Below are 16,908 nucleotides of genomic sequence, written 5' to 3' on the forward strand. Positions count from 1 at the left end.
TCACTGGAACAGCAGAGGATATGATTGCCAACACTGTGGTTGGAAGCTTTGTGGAGACACAAAAGTCATCTCTAAGTGACTTTGAGCTGGTCATTCTCACTCAACCCAACTGCTCTGAGAGCTGTTGTGGAGAAAAAGAAGAAGAGTTGTCGAAGCGTGGAACTCATTACTTGACTCAGTAGTGTCAACCCCTAACCCCCAACATTTTTCCCTTAGACTATCCACGATTGACCTCTCCAGGTTCCTTAGAGGTCAGTAAGGGGCGTGCATAAGTGCACCAGCGTGCCTTCCATCCCCTGTCCAATTGTCTCTCCTTATCTCATTAATCTTTTCTTCCTTTCATATATGTTCACCTATACTTTTATATCTTTTCTTCTATTCTTTTCTTTACTTATAGTATTACATATCTTTCTCTTCAATGTGTATTATGTATTGGACAAAATAAATAAATAAATAAAAATAAATAAATAAAATAAGAGAAAGGAGTATTATTTTTGTTCACCACCATGAGTTATTTATAGAGTAAAAAAGTAATAAAATCTAATAAATATTTTCTTTTAATATAAGATTCATTCATACCACTTGCGTTTTTTCACTAATGAAGCAATTGTGTAGCTTTCATATACTCATATTTCCCAGTGGTTGACTTTATCGGAGAAGACCAGGGCCAATCCAAATAATTTTACAAATCTCTCTTTCTCTCCAGGTATTGGTTATGGTGCACCACAAAAGCCTACATTGGTGGCTTTGCTAAAGAAGTCTATAAACGATTACGCATGTACCGGGTGAACTTCATTGCACTGCAGAGAAAGAAAGATCCAGAACAAGTCTTGCTCCAATGCCTCCCAAAGCACAAAGTGAGTGTTTCTAGGTGCATAAGAGCATATCCGATGCACACATATGCCCATATAATAGAAAATACAGTATGTATTCTACAAACACAAAGTTGTTCTTAGTAGCCAAAATTCTAAAAACAGCAATATGGTGAAGAATATAGTTGAAATAAGAAGGAATGTTCTTTTCATTTAAAGCTGCGCTTGGCCTGTAAGTGGGTGTCTGGAGCCAAACTTATAAATCAAAATTCATTTGTGAGTGTAGGTTGTATATAGTAGGTTGTATATAAACTGCACTTGGAATACTGCATCCACTTTGGCCACCACAATATTTTAAAAATGTTGAGACTCCGGAAGAGTCAATTAAGCTATTGGAGTGCTAGAGGCTAAAATACTATATATGAAGAACATATTCCAGAACATATATATTCCATGAAGTAGAGAAAAGAAAGACTAGGGGTGACGTGATAGCATATTTGAGAGGCTGCCACATATTTGAGAGGCTGCCACAAAGAAGAGTGGGGTCAACTTTTTTTCCAAAGCACCAGAAAGCAAGACAAGAACTAATAAATGGAAACTAACGAAGGAGAGAAACAACCTAGAACTAAGAAGAAATATCCTAGCAATGAGTACAATCAACCAGTGGACCAGCTTTCTTTCAGAAGTTGTGGATATTCCATCACTGGAGGCTTTCAAAAAGAGATTGAGCATCCATTTGTCTGAAATGGTATAGGGCAGTGATGGCGAAGCTTTTTTTCCTTTGGTGCCAAAAGAGCGTGTGCGCACTATCGCACAAACATGTGTGCCCATGCCTGGGGAGAGCAAAAACAGCTTCTCCGACCCCCTGGAGGCCCTCTGGAGGCCGGAAATGACCTGTTTCCCAACTTCTGGTGGGTTCAGTAGGTTCATGTTTTACCCTCCCCAGACTCCAAAGGCTTCCCTGGAGCCAGGGGAGGGTAAAAACGCCCTCCCACCCCCCAGAGGCTCTCTGGAAGCCAGAAACCTCCTCCCGGAGCTTCTGTGCAAGCCAAAAATCAGCTGGCCAGCACACCCATGCACGTTGAAGCTGAGGCAGGGCAACGGCTCGCGTGTCAGCAGATATGGCTCCATGAGCCACCTGTGGCACCCATGCCCATAGGTTCACCATCACTGGTATAGGGTCTCCTGCTTGAGCAGGAGGTTGGATTAGAAGATTTCCAAGGTCCCTAACCATCAGATGATGATGATAAACGTATAAGCAGATCTTTTAGAGTTCAAATGGAAGAATATTATTCCAAAATACGTCAGTTCTAGGGGAAAATGTGCAGGTTTCAATACATTTTAGGAGAGATTATGAAATCTTTATTATTTGATCAGATTATATTATTGGATGCTCCATGACTTGAATGAGTGAATTTAGGTAAATTGTTTCAATTTTCTATGAGCATATTATACATTTTTGCTGTTCATTAGACCAGTGTTTCCCAACCTTAGCAACTTGAAGATATTTGGACTTCAACTCCCAGAATACGCCAGCCAGCGAATGCTGGCTGGGGAATTCTGGGAGTTGAAGTCCAGATACCTTCAAGTTGCCAAGGTTGGGAAACACTGCAGACAATTTCCATTGCCATGACTGCTTAAAATACCAGCATATTTTTCAATATTTTGTGGAATTGTTATTAGTTATGTAAGAGTCTATAATTAGAAATATATAGAAATACATACATCCTATCAAATGTACTGCATTAAGCCTCTGGGAGCTCATTTTCTTGGAAACTTGAATCTTACCATTTAAGGAAGAAGAAACGAGGATTTTAAAAATATGTTCCAATTTCTTTATTCCTTTCTGATGGTCTTTTAGGTGGATCCTGTCTTGAAAAAGCTCCATGACAGATATCGAGGCCCTGAGCCATCCGATATTGTGGAGATGTTTGAAGGGGAGCAGTTCTTCGCAGCTTTTGAACAGGGTATCAGCATTGACGCAGGTGAAATGTCAAACAACTTGCCTATACTTATATACTAATATACTTACTTATATTTTAGCCCTGGAGAAGCAGCCAGCAGAGGGTGCTTCAAAATTCGCAGAGCCCTCTGTATAACCTCTTCAGAGCCACACCTCTTCCCGCTTCAGCTAAGGGAGCTCTGATCGAGGGGAGAAAGGGAAACTTCAAGAGTTCTCCATCGGGGAAATTAAAAGCTCAAACCAACTACAGTAGTTCAAACTCAGTAGCTAAACAAATTATGTCCAGGAGCTGAGACTGCGTTGAAAAAATTTAAATTTATTTAATGGAACAAATGCTATATTGAAATTTTATGGATAAGTTATTAACCTTATTAATTGATCTCAATTATTTTAACCATAACGAAAATGTTGAAGTAGATGTTATAGTATAGTAGTATATTAAGAAATTTTAGGATAAGGTTCTTTGTCTTATTAATTGATTTTAATTATTTTAATTATATTGTTAAAATGGAAACACAGAAGTAGATGTTAAATTACAGTAGTATATTACTCCAATTATTTTAATTACAACATTAAAATGGAAATACCGAAGTAGATGTGATATTATAGTAGTACAGTATATTATGAGTAATTTTTCTGTATTGATCTAAATCACAATTAGTCTTTTTTTCTGTATTAGTAAGATTTCTATGCTTAGTGGAGCAATGGTAGCTCCTTTAAATGTTGTTTGTTTTGTTTGTCATAAAAAATAATAATAAAAAAATATTAAAAAAAAGAAAGAAAAACTGGAGACCATTACTAGAGAGGCGTGTCTTCAGTTATTCAATACAGTCATAGAGCTAGAGGACTAGAGCATGGAGAATACTTCCCTCTGTCCCCCACCCCCACCCCCTAGGACTATTTCTAATTTATTACTAAGGAGGAAATGCCTTTTCTTAATTTTCCAGGAAAAGATTCAGTCGCTTTCAAGTATTGCAGTAGATGTTATACAGTATATGCACTCTCAGGTGCTTGAAAATTTCAAGGGCATTGTGCTAGAATAGAGGGCCCATGATATTAATGTTAAAAGCCCTTTAACTGAAAGTTGCACTTTTTGCCCCCTTAACTGAGTCCTTTCAAGTGACAATTTGAGTAATAAAATGTGGGATATTTTATCTGCAAAGCATATGGTTTGTCAATGTGTGGCAAAAATTACAATTTACTTGGAGATTGACGATAGGGAAATTAGCTGGCTTATGGTAGTTTCAAATTTCTGTTTCTTGTAGAACAGAAACATGTCAAAAAAGTTTAGTTTTCCTAAGAGCCTTCCCAAACCTGTGGTAGCTGAGAATTTCAGAAGTTGTGTTCCACAACTTTAGTTTAGAAAATTCTAGCTCGAGGGGCCTATTTTATAAGTATGAAATTATTTATGATTTAATCAAGTTAAGTTATTTTCTCAAACTTGTTTCAGACCGGCCAGACTGTATTGATGGAAGGATTTTATTCAGCTTTTTTTCTCATTTGAAAAATGTGAAGGAAGTCTATATTACCTCTGAAATGGACAGAAACAGCAAGGCTGTGAAAGGGCAGGTACATGTGTTTCTCCTGTTGTCTACAGTAAAACGTCCCATAACAGTTTGTAACCCCAATTAATTAATACGAGCAAAACAATTCTTTTTCCTCATTGTCTGAGTCCAGTGGCATTATTTATTTATATTCTCTGATTCCATAATTCAAAAGATGAGCATGTAATTTTGATTGTGCTAAATGTTATCTTCCAGTTATTTTTGTTGATTGTGCTTCATTGATGCCTGTTCTTCATGTATATAATGTTTTTCTGTGAAGACACCTGGTAATACCCAACTATGGGAGGGAGCATACTGCACTGCCTAAACAAGGCAAGCAGCCCTAGTTCAAATCCTAGAAGGTTATGGCTAGCTGATGCGAACTAAATATCTTGAAATAGATCTATACTAGCCTCCTTTTATTTATCAGATCTTTGTAAGTTTGAATGTGTGTATGTGTGTGCGTGCCCAACATATTTTTGCTTATAATGAAAATGAAGGGAGACTAGTATAGATCTATTTCAAGCTATTTAGTTCTCATCAGCTAGCCGTGCCCTTGCTGGGATGTGAACCTGGGCAACCTGCCTCTCTTCATTTTCATTACCAGCAAAAATATGTTACACCTGTAGAAAATAGTTTGTTGGCCAAAACAAATAAAACTACCTGGATGGTCCCTGGAGGGGCCAAGAGGCAAAAAGGAAGCAGTATGCTCCCTCCCATATTTGGGTATACCAGGGCTATTCGATAGGGAAGGGGAAACGTGGGTGTGGTTTTAGACACAAAGCCTGCTGGGCAACTTTGGGCCAATCAATCTCTTTCAATTCTGGGTTGGATATAATGGCAAACCACTTTTGAAAATGGTTAAAGGAAGAACAAGAAAGATTTCAACACTGACTTAAAGTTATAGAAGAAATGTTGCGGGGGACGGTGCAAAAGAATGAGCACAGCAAATCCCAGATAATCCAAACATAGCAATAATCCTCAGAAGATTGGTTTGATAATAGACACACAATAACATGCGTGCCTATTTGCTATGTGTTTATCTTATCCTAGAATTATTTGCTATGTGTTTATCTTATCCTAGAACATCTATAAATAAATGCCCAAGTAACCTCCCAAATGAGACAACACCAACATCTCAGCCACCTGGGATTCTTTCAAACCTGCCTAAGGCTGATCTTTTTTTGAAGGTTTCCTTTTATCGAGGAGACGTTCCTGAGAACATTCCTGACGAGATTACAAGAAGGAGGAAGGGGCCCGATTCTCACTGGCTAGCTACCTTGCCAATCAAGCTCCCTGTAAGTCTTATTCACAAAGAAGAACCAACAAGCACAACACTAGGATTGCTATTTTTTCTCCTGACCTTGCTGGTTCGGAAGTGTCTGGTATGGACACTTTGGTTTATGTAAGGCAGTGTTAGTGGACAGGGTATCAAGAGACCATATGGAATTCTTAGTTGATTGTTTTAATAGTTGTTCATTTGTTTATTTTATTTAAAACATTTATACAATGACCCATCTTATATCAGACCCTGGCTGGCTCCCAGTCAAGAATTAAATAATACAATAATCTTTAAGACATATTAGAACTATTAAAACTATAACCTTATATTTAGTTGCTGAACTTTAAAGGCATCATTGTAGTAAAACAGGAAAGGGTTTTGCTACTTTGTACTGAATTGTACTTATATTTGGTGTTGTTTGTGTTATTAGCTGTATAAAAACCATATAAAAATATTTTACATAACTAAAAATAAAATACTTAGGAAGGAAGGGAGACTATTAAGAATAATTTTTACATTAAAGCTAGTTGGTTGGATCTTGAAACATTTGAATGCCACTTGGTTAAAGACTACATGAGGATAGTGTGTAGGGTTTTGAAAAACTACTCAAGTTAGCTGTTTGCTTAGAAAAATAATTCGATTATTTAAAAAAGATTTGACTGCCAATTATCGATAGACAATATACTTTCAATAAACATTTACCAAAGTTTTTGTTGGGTTCATTCAGTTCAGTAAGAGAACCATGTTTTAATCCATTGGTCTCTTTAACTGACAATTTATAATAGTATAATGTGGATCTTCACTATATAAACAGTAGTTTAATAGAATTTTTCTAAAATAGCTTGTTTTTATAACGGAGAACTTTTCTAACTTTCAAATATTAAGATATTTCTGTTCATAAGTATGCAGTTCTAATGGTAACGATACTTTCTAATTTACAAACAGGAACACACTCATTTTGATAGCAACTATGTTGTATAATTGCATAATTATACTATATATTTAGCATAAATTCGTATTCCAGACCATTTCACTGGTCATAAAATTCCTAGGAGATTAGATGTAAGCAAGAAGATACCTATCTTTCACTTAGATAAAATTCCAAACAAATGCCTTTATTAATGCTTAATCTTTTATTGACCATTCCTAATTCAGAGTTCACTGTTTCCTTACTATAACATACACATCTGTGTTTGTACCACATCATACATCCAGTTTTTAATGCTTTCCGTAACTCAAAATAAACCAACCTTTATTAATCATTAACTGATAAGCAAAACTTTAAGTACATTTTTGACCTTGAATGATGTTTGACCCTTCAACAGATTTCAGATAACTTCTGACCAGGAGAGTTTATAACCCATCATTACTCAAATCTCTTTCTGGCTAAGGCTGATAGGACCTTAACAAGATGGTATCTAAATCACTTTGTATAAGTTCACTTAAGTTTCCCAAAACTCATGGAGAACCAACTTCTGTCTTCCTTTAATATAATCTCTACTTTTATTAATACTATTTTAATTTTAAGTTTTATATAATTCATCTAAGGCAGACCAGAGAACTATGTTTTAGCTGAAGATGTGTAATGTTTTTCATTCCTTTCTTGAAGAAATAGTTAATATAAGGGGTAGAAACCTTCCTCCTTTACACTTTAAAGGTGTACCTACTGTATTGGCACAATACTAATAGTAAAAGCTGTTATTTTTCCCAATTTTAAAATCAGAAGCAAAAACAAGATTAGATAAATGTTGTCCCAATTAACAACATCAGTAATCAAGGTGATAGATGTTGAAGTCCAATAGAGGTTGGAGTCTTTTCCAAATGGGGAAATGGTGTGTTTCTCTAAATCTGTAGTAGGTGAACAAAATTCCAGAACACATACCAAGCCAATTGTGTTTTTTTTCTCCATGACTCAATGCTGAATGGAAGACAATTGACCATAATTGTACATTGAAGATAGTTGGATTTCAATATTTTATACATTTACCTGAAATTAACTCTGAATAACTAGTATAATATCCATCTCCATAGAGCTAAATCAATTGAATGTAAATGATGAGGGTTGTTGAATACACAAGAAACTTCATGCTAACGTCAGTTCAACATGAGAATCAATTATCCAAAGAGACAGTTCTCTCTGATTCAAGATCCAAGGTGGATAGTCACAGTCATGTTTGTAATGTCATGAGTAACAGGATAATATGTTAATATGTGATAATAAGATAATACATTATTTTCTGTTCTACTAGAAACTGAAAACTCAGGTAAATAAACCTGAGTCTACAGCTTCAGGTGGCTTCTGTCTTCCTCCTTTGAATTTGGGGAATGCTGAAACTGGCTATTTGACTCAGTCCAATCTCCTTGGCATCGCTGGACGCATAGGAGCTGAATGGAGAATCATTGGCTTAAACCTGGGATTGTCCTATCAGCAGTTGGAGCGGATACACTATAACAACAGGTGAGAAATGGGGGTCGGGGAGGGAAAGAAATTCATTCAGGAAATATTACCTGGAGCATCAATAATCTAGTTGCTTGTATGAGGGTTTCCCAGAAAGCAATGCATCACATTTTCTTCTTTACACACAAGAAAGAATGATGTTTCTTCTACACTCCCTATTTTTCCACGTAATCTCTGTCCTGTTCAACAGCCTTCCTCCAGCAAGACACAAGGGTGTGTATGCCCTGTTGGTACCACTCCTTGTTCTGGTCACAAAACCATTTCTGCACTGTGCGAATCACCTCTTTGTCATCCTCAAAATGTTTTCCGTGACTAACTGTACTTCTGTTGACTGCAGATTCTCCATAAACTGTACACAAACATTTGTGAATGTTCCCAATGTTCTCCGCAGTGAGAAATTCAATGATGACATGCTGCGTGTAATGTACATCTTGAGTCCTTCGGGATTGGGCGGCATAGAAGTCAAATAAATAAATAAATAAATAACTTACAGACGCCGTTTCAAAACACTGCGGCAGCTATGCCATCTGTCTAAAGAAACACACACATACTCCTGACAGTTCAAATAATGTATATCTAAAGTTTCGCATTCATACCATTACTGTAGGCTGAGAAAAAAAAAGTGCATTGCTTTCTGGGTGACCCTCGAATCATCATTTGTATCTTAGATGATAAAAAAAAGTATATATATATTTTTGCCTTGGAATTATCATGACATTTATGAAGTTTATTTCACAGGAAGTACAGTGATACCTCGTCTTACAAACGCCTCGTCATACAAACTTTTCAAGATACAAACCCGGGGTTTAAGATTTTTTTGCCTCTTCTTACAAACTATTTTCACCTTACAAACCCACCACCACCGCTGGGATGCCCTGCCTCCAGACTTCCGTTGCCAGCGAAGCACCCGTTTTTGCACTGCTGGGATTGCCCTGAGGCTCCCTTCCATGGGAAACACCACCTCCGGACTTCCATGTTTTTGTGATGCTGCAGGGGAATCCCAGCAGGGGAATCCCAGCATCGCAAAAATGAGCACTTTGCTGGCAACGGAAGTCTGGAGGTGGGGTTTCCCATGGAGGGGAGCCTCAGGAGAATCCCAACAGCGCAAAAACAGGTGCTTCAGCTGGCAAAAGGGGTGGATTTTGGGCTTGCACGCATTAATCGCTTTTCCATTGATTCCTATGGGAAACATTGTTTTGTCTTACAAACTTTTCACCTTAAGAACCTCGTCTTGGAACCAATTAAGTTTGTAAGACAAGGTATCACTGTATATAGAAAAAATTAGAATGCAGAATCAGAATAAAAATTAATTAAAAATGTTAAAATAGCGAATAGAAATAAAGGGCTAGAATTATAGAAAATCATACTGCTATGCATAGTTAATCCTCAAAGGTTCTTTAGAAGAGCTGTTGTTATATCCTGCTTCTGAGAGACCATGAAGGTTGGGACATCTGTACTTCAAGAAGTAATCTACTCCATTTAAAGAGTATGCTTCAGAGGAGCCCACCCCTGGGATGAAATGTCTCTGCAGGGACATAGAGCTGGGAGGGAGCAAGATACCACAGGAGTTACACCATTACAAAAAAACAAAATCCTCATTCTAATTTGGTTTGTGTTTATTGATTATGTGCCATTAAGTTATTCTTAACTCTTAGCAACTGTGTAAATAAATTTTCTCCTTGATGAGCTATCACAAAGCTGGACTTTTCCAATAGTGCATTCGTTGGTGTTATAACTGAGCCTATCCATCTTGCTGCTGGTTGTTCTCTTATCTTTCCCAAACCTGTTTGTGTGGGGGAGAAGAATTTGATCAAAAAGCTAAATAACACACAGACCTGGAATCTGTCAGCCTCTAAATCAACAGCAACTATTGTCTTGTTTGGGTCAAACCTAAATCTGTTTTTCCTATGAACAGCCTTCACATACTGGGTTATGATATCTATGTCAAGCTTCAGATAAAAAATTTAACTAAGTATCATCTACATGCTTCGCCTCAAGCCAGTCAATTACTTCAGCAGTTTCATGTAAATATTGCATTAAATAGGGGAAAGGGAGACAGTCCATAATGAAGTTTCTTTGAAAGCTAGCTTTCTTTACCATAACCATCTCTCTTCAGAGGCACCATAACCAAATCCCAGCCATGTAGGTGATCACAAAAGATGCTGTGGTCAACAGCATTGAAAACTGTTGAAAATCCAGGTGTATAATAATAGTCATGCCACCTCTATCCAAGCTGCCCCAACACCAGTACTCTGTAATAGCCATCATCTGTCTATCTAGTCTGAACCCTTATAGTCAAAGTCCATCCATATCCTCCATAGCCCTTTGCAGCCTTACAACTTTCTCAGTATCATACATTCAGAAAGAAAACTTGGTTATAGTACAATAGTTGTCTAGTTTTGTTGGATCTAGTCTTGGCCTCTAAATGAGTGGGTGAACCTCTTTAAGGACTTCTGACATCTTCCCTCAAAGAATTATTGATTACAGTTTGAATCCAACTCCTAATTCTCTCCTTGGCCACTTCAATTAGCCTGAGTAGGGAAGGAACTAATCCAGAGGTAGTGGAGATAAAATCATAGAAAACTGTCTACTTCCTTGGGATTCATGGGTTCAAAAATCTCTTATATAATGTTACCTTTCATTCAGGATGAAAAATCTCCTGCATAATGTTACCTGCCATTTAGATGTTTCTTCTCACTTCAACTTCGAACATGTGCAGGTGTTCTAGAAACTGCTTAGCATGTTATCCCACCTGACATAGACTAGATACAGTAGTACCTCATGATACGAACCCCTCGTCATACAAATTTTTCGAGATATGAACCCGGGGTTCGGAATTTTTTTGTCTCTTCTTACAAACTTTTTTCGCCTTATGAACCTGCCGCCGCCGGGATGCCCCACCTCCGGACTTCCATTGTAAGTGAAGCGCCCGTTTTTGTGATCAAGGGATTCCCCTGAGGCTCCCCTCCATGGGAAACCCTACCTCCCAAAATCGCAAAAACGGGTGCTCCGCTGGGCGCCGCCGCCCGTCTGTCACCTTCCGAAACAGCCAGAGCACTTCTCGGCATTCTCCCGAACGCCGAACCCGAAAGTTCGGCAAAAGTTCAGGTTCGGGAGAATGCCGAGAAGCGCCACCACTCATCTGTCACCTTCCGAAACAGCCGGGGGGCTTCTCGGTGTTCTCCTGAACCTGGAAGTTCGGCAAAAGTTCAGGTTTCTGCATTCGGGTTCGAACCTCCTCCTGGAACCAATTAAGTTCGTAAGACAAGGTATCACTGTATTCTAGTCCATCCTTCCTTCAGAGGGACCAAGACACTTTCACAGTGTGGCTGATCAGCATTTTTACTTAAATGGTTAACATGGGAGTCATGCGTGCAATTGTTAATCAATCCTTGCAGGTTAATATTTCATGCAAGTACAACCTGTGGGGTTTACATGCCCTGCATGAATCCAACTATTGTGGCTTCCTTACCCCTAGGATGCTGCTGGATTCAACATATGTTTAGGTCATTCCACTAGCTTTTCCCTCATAAGGATGTTTTTCCTATTCAGAAGATATTAAAGTAGGTTGCTGCTGAAAGTCATGAGTTAGTGCTTACCACTTTTTTTACATGTGACCATTTTATGCTATTCAGAGTCTGTTGATAATGAGATGGGCAGCATGTATAGTAACAATAAAGCCTTGTTATGTAAATTGATAGTAAATTGAAAGATGTGATATTGATACTTAAAGCAAATAAGACTTTTATATGCATGATACAAATCTACTTTTTCAATGTTGTTTCCCCCTTCCAGGGAAGATCTCCGTACTCAGATCCTAGACATGCTCTTCTCCTGGGCTCAGCAGAATGAAAAGAAGCCTAACTGCATAGACAAGCTGGTTAAGGCCATGCAGGATAGTGGACGCCAAGACATAGCAGATGAGATCATCACCATTATTGGCCTGGGTAGGCAAAAATATACAGAATCCATCCAGAGGGTGGGCCTGCACCGAGAAAGTAGTACAGAGGATTCTGCTATTGTTACAGGATAATTGCTGGACAATTATGGATTAGTCAACGAAATGGGCTTAAACTGTCCCAGAAACTGGAAGTAACTTGATCATTGTTTCTGTAAGCCATCAGTTTCTGAACAAACTGACAAGATGCTTCTTTTTACTGAAACAATTGTCTTTTTTTTTTAAATGTGATTTTTACAAAAATGTAAAACTATTCGATATTTTCTGCAGATGCTGGTAAAAGTTAATTTTTTCCCCATTTGGAAAGCTGTGGTACTTTATTTGATGTTCGAAGTGTCAATTTTTACAATGGACCTGTAAGAATTAAATAAGGTCCAACCAGATGGATTTTTCTTGGACCTGCTACCCTTTCATATCTGTTCTAACAAGATCTTAAATGCTGTCTCCCCTCCTCATAGGAATTCCCAGGGAGCTATTAGTCCTGTATTCTTCAGGTAGTTGGGATAGATATTTAAGCATGAAGAATGAAATGTTTCTATTTTAATCTGTTTTATTGTGTATCCCTTCTCTGGCTTTGCCAAGATCCATTGCTTTAGAGATGTAGTTTTCCAATCTCTCCCCTGCCCCGTCCCCTTTGTTTTTGTGTATGATTTTACCTTTGCCTCTATTTGGGAAATCTTCACTTGGTACTTCAGTTTTGGAGAGGTTAAACAGGGCATATTGCCTTTATTTGTAATATGTAAAATTTTGTTTATTGTTATGTAACCTGATAATGTAGTTGGCATAATGAAATGGGTCAAAGCTGTTTGTATTGTTGTTAACCTCTGACAAATGAGGATGGTGGTAGCCAGTACGAGCTGACATGCTGAAGGTTGCAAAAGTGATTTGCAAAATTGCTTTCAAAATAAAATGTCTCCATTTTGTACCACAATTGTTCTGTGCAAAGAACTAAATTCTTCAGTCTTTCTTTCTTTTTTTAATAGAAGAATTGTCTGACTTTAATGTTTATTATTTAAATTAGAATTATTTGGATTATTATTATGTCTTTGTGTATTGTATATTGTTTTTTGTGTGTATTGTTTGTTTTTTTAGTGTTTAAATTTCAATAAAAACTATTTTTAAAAAATAGAATTATTTGGATTAGGTAGATTGAAATAATTGGACTTTAAATTTCGATTGATGATATTTACCATTTTAATATTAGATAAATTTTATTAAAATAAATTTTATTGATTCAAACATTTTTTTAAAACAGACAAACGAACAAAAAAAAGAAAAAAGAAAATGAAAAACTGTAATATCAACATACAATCAGTATTTCTGCATTGCTATAACAGATTTTTCATTAATACATACAATCACAAAATCCTTATTCAAACCATTATTATTTACATATTTACATCTTGTGTTTTACTAGCTTTTATGTATCATTTGTGGTATTTCTATTTCTTAACTCAATCCATCTGTGCCATTGTGCCCATACCTCGTAATACTCAGAATCTTTTTGGCCCCTTGATTTCATCATCAGCTTGTCTATTTCGGAACAGTTATATATTTTATTGATTATTACTTTTTCTGGGGAGGGTTCTGTGTTCTTCCAAAATTGGGCGAATAATGCACATATTCTGAATTTGTGTAACTTGTATCATTTATTCCTCCTCTCATGTGTATGTGGATTCCTCTGCCGTTTTATATATTTTCCTTTCTAGACTACTGAACTTCAGAGGGGAAAAGTGATTTTAAAATAAATTTTAATAAAACGTGTTAGTCTGAAAAAGCATACCCTATCCTGATTTTTAGCTATTACGGGGCTCTGTGGATTTAAGACAAGAATGCTAGGCTCATACACTGGCTGGCTTGCAGTAGGTGGCAGTAATGCTGTTCCAAAGATCTCCTTGCCAAGAAAAGAGAAATCAGTTTTGAGTCAACCAGATTTTTTTGGCCAGGACAAGGTGTCCGTCAACATGCAATAAAGAACATGAAGTATTTTGGCACAGAGATAAGCATAGAGTAGATTATATTATATTACTGCAGTCCACCTTTTATGTAACAGGTTGAATTGTGCTTTGATAGCTGTTATAAAGCAAGAGCAATCCAATTAATTGGCAACGCTTAATTAATCTTTTCAGTGCTGGGTAACTGATGAAGTTGTAAAAACATTTTGAAGAAACATTATTTAAAATCATTTATTGGTCACAGATTCTGAAGAATAATATTTTTGCAGTATAGACCATCTACAATATGGATGTCTTCTTCCAGTTGGTAAAAAGTATTTCAAAATTGGCCATCATAATTCAATTGTACTTTACTGAGAGTAATATTTAAAAGCTAGTTCCCATGCTAGACTATGCACAAGGCAACAAAAATACTGTGACCTTACAAATTGTTTCTCATATGTTTTCAGGGGAGCACCTACCTTAATGTTTTTGGTCATTTTGAGTTACTGATCTGCTGATGTCAACACATCTTCTAATGTGTTCTGGAAGCTGACTGGTATATAATAAACTTTGAATAACACAAAGTTGGAGCTGCATTTTGATTTTGTTAAGAGTTTTCATGCTTTAATGTATTTTTATATTACTATGTCTAGAAAATCAATATAGGAATTTTATAAATATAGCGAAAGCATTTTAGACTTAAATACTGCTTCATAGTGCTTTATAGCATTTTTCTAAGCCAGGGATAGGCAAAGTTGGCTCTTCTATGATTTGTGGACTTCAATTCCCAGAACTCCTGAGCCAATCATGCTAGCTCAGGAATTCTGGAAGTTGAAGTCCACATGTCATAGAAGAGCCAACTTTGCCTACCCCTGTTCTAAGCCAAGAGTGTCAAACTTATGATGTCACATTGTAGTCAAGTGACATATCATGATGTTCTTCCCCTACATTAAATCGGGTGGGGGCGGCCAGTGTGTGATGCATCTGACTTGCAGGCCACGAGCTTGATACCCCCGCTCTAAGCAGTATACAGAGTCAGCATATTTCCCCCAACAATCTGGGGTCCTTATTTTATCAACCTCAAAAGGATGAAAGACTGAGTCAACCTTAAGCTGGTGAGGATCAAACTGCTCGCAGTCAGCAGAGTTATCCTGCAATACTGCATTACAGTATAACCATTGTACCATCATAGTTCCTTTGTGTAACAAATATTGGTTAAAAATTGAGCTTTGAGGCCAAAAAAAATTCAATCGTCTCTAAACTGCAGATAGTTCTTGACGTACAACAGTTCATTTAGTGTCTGTTGAAAGTTACAGCAGCACTGAAAAATGTGACTTATGACCATTTTTCAAAGTTACAGCCTTTGCAGAATCCCTGCAATCATAAGGTCAAAATTCAGACATTTGGCAACTGGTTCATATTTATGACTGTTGCTGTGTTGCAAGATCATGTGATCACCTTTTGCGACCTAACAAAGTCAATGGGGGAGCCAAATTCACTTAACAGTCGGAATACTAACTTATCAACTGCAATGGTTCTATTAACAATGGTGGCAAAAAAAGGTTGTAAATTGGGGCAAAACCTACTTAACAAATATCTCATTCAACAACAGAAATTTTGGGTAAGTCCAGGACTAGCTGTACACATAACTCTACAGTTGTAGAAATGGGTCTTGTTTGTTTTATCTGTTTTTCCAAGCAAATTCAGAGTTTGGTAGTATCTTTCATATAACAGAGCTGGGCAGAGAGGGGATTTGCTTTACTGCTTCAGATAACACCCATGTATACTTTCCCAAAAGTGATAACAAGTTTTTTCCTCTCTTGAATTGGGTTCTTAAAACCAACATTTGGCACAAAGAAAATTTTGATATAAAATAGGAGTCTTCAAACTTTTTAAAACAAGGGGTCAATTCATAGTCCCTAAGACTCTTGGGGGGGGGCATACAAGCTGAGGTGTGTGGTTAGGTGGCCATGTGACTGGGTAGGTGTGGCTAGGTCAGGTTACTAGGTGGGTGTGGTCAATTTAACAATCCATTAAACAATGCATCCAAATTAAACTTTAATTTGTTTTGCTCCTGGGAATGTTTCATTTGCTTTTGTTTGCATGTTGCTCTTTTGATTGACTTTTTTTTTACTAGATCATTTTTTAAGTTTAGTGACCCACTTTAGGAAACTCAATTTTGCAGCAATTCTTCTCAACCCCAAGGAGCTTGCAAAATCTCATCTCATCTGTTCTTTCTCTGCCTCTCTCTTTCTCTGTCCCTCTTTATCTATTTTCTGGAGATGGGCAGGTGAAAAATGGACCGTTCTCACCCACCTTTTGGCCTCCTGGGGCATTTCTGCATCCCATTCTTCACTTCCTTCACCTCCAGAAGCATTCTGATGGCCAAAAACAGGCAAAATGGGAAGTCTTATGACCACAACAGGCTTTTTCACCTGTTTTTCACCTCCCCCGCTTCCTGAACGTCTCTGCAGGCCAAAATTGTTGCCCTTACATTTCAGTCCCAGCCCACAGGGCTCACGAAGGTAAGTCCTATACTTGGCCATAGGATTTACCTTCGGGTGGATTGGACGAGGTGGGTGGGGCAGTCTCATGGTCCTGCCCGGGTCGGTTAATGGCTTCGGTGGACCACATGTGACCCACAGGTCATAGTTTGAGGACCTATGATATAAAAGGATTTGTATGAAAGCTCCAGGACTGGCATCCTAAACAAATTCATGAGCTGCTATTGGACAGATTATTTCTATTTTGAAATTGTAAATAAAACCTCAGTTGAATCTGTCTCTTCCATCTTGCCTAAGACATACCAAAAATCCTTTTACAAATTTCTTTAAATATGTATTATGATATCTAATATCCCCCCCACCTCAAATGTAGGTGATTTTGAACCAGTCACTCACTCTCAGCCCAACGCAACTTACAAGGTTTGGAGTGTTGGAATTGGAGACAAATCA

At 37.5% G+C, this 16,908-nt stretch overlaps 1 protein-coding gene across 1 annotated transcript in view; it reads left to right on the plus strand.

Annotated features, from left to right (window-relative positions):
* PIDD1 (p53-induced death domain protein 1) overlaps positions 1-13,143 on the plus strand; it is a 37,442-nt gene extending 24,299 nt beyond the window's left edge. Inside the window, exons 11-16 of the mRNA XM_070765350.1 lie at positions 707-857; positions 2,674-2,797; positions 4,226-4,344; positions 5,510-5,617; positions 7,851-8,059; positions 11,855-13,143. Coding sequence (XP_070621451.1) covers positions 707-857; positions 2,674-2,797; positions 4,226-4,344; positions 5,510-5,617; positions 7,851-8,059; positions 11,855-12,092 — 949 coding nt within the window. The 3' untranslated portion in view covers positions 12,093-13,143. The remainder of the gene's footprint in view (positions 1-706; positions 858-2,673; positions 2,798-4,225; positions 4,345-5,509; positions 5,618-7,850; positions 8,060-11,854) is intronic.
* Positions 13,144-16,908: the final 3,765 nt, after the last annotated feature.

Source organism: Erythrolamprus reginae, chromosome 1 (assembly GCF_031021105.1).
Source record: "Erythrolamprus reginae isolate rEryReg1 chromosome 1, rEryReg1.hap1, whole genome shotgun sequence".
Lineage (NCBI taxonomy): Eukaryota > Metazoa > Chordata > Lepidosauria > Squamata > Dipsadidae > Erythrolamprus > Erythrolamprus reginae.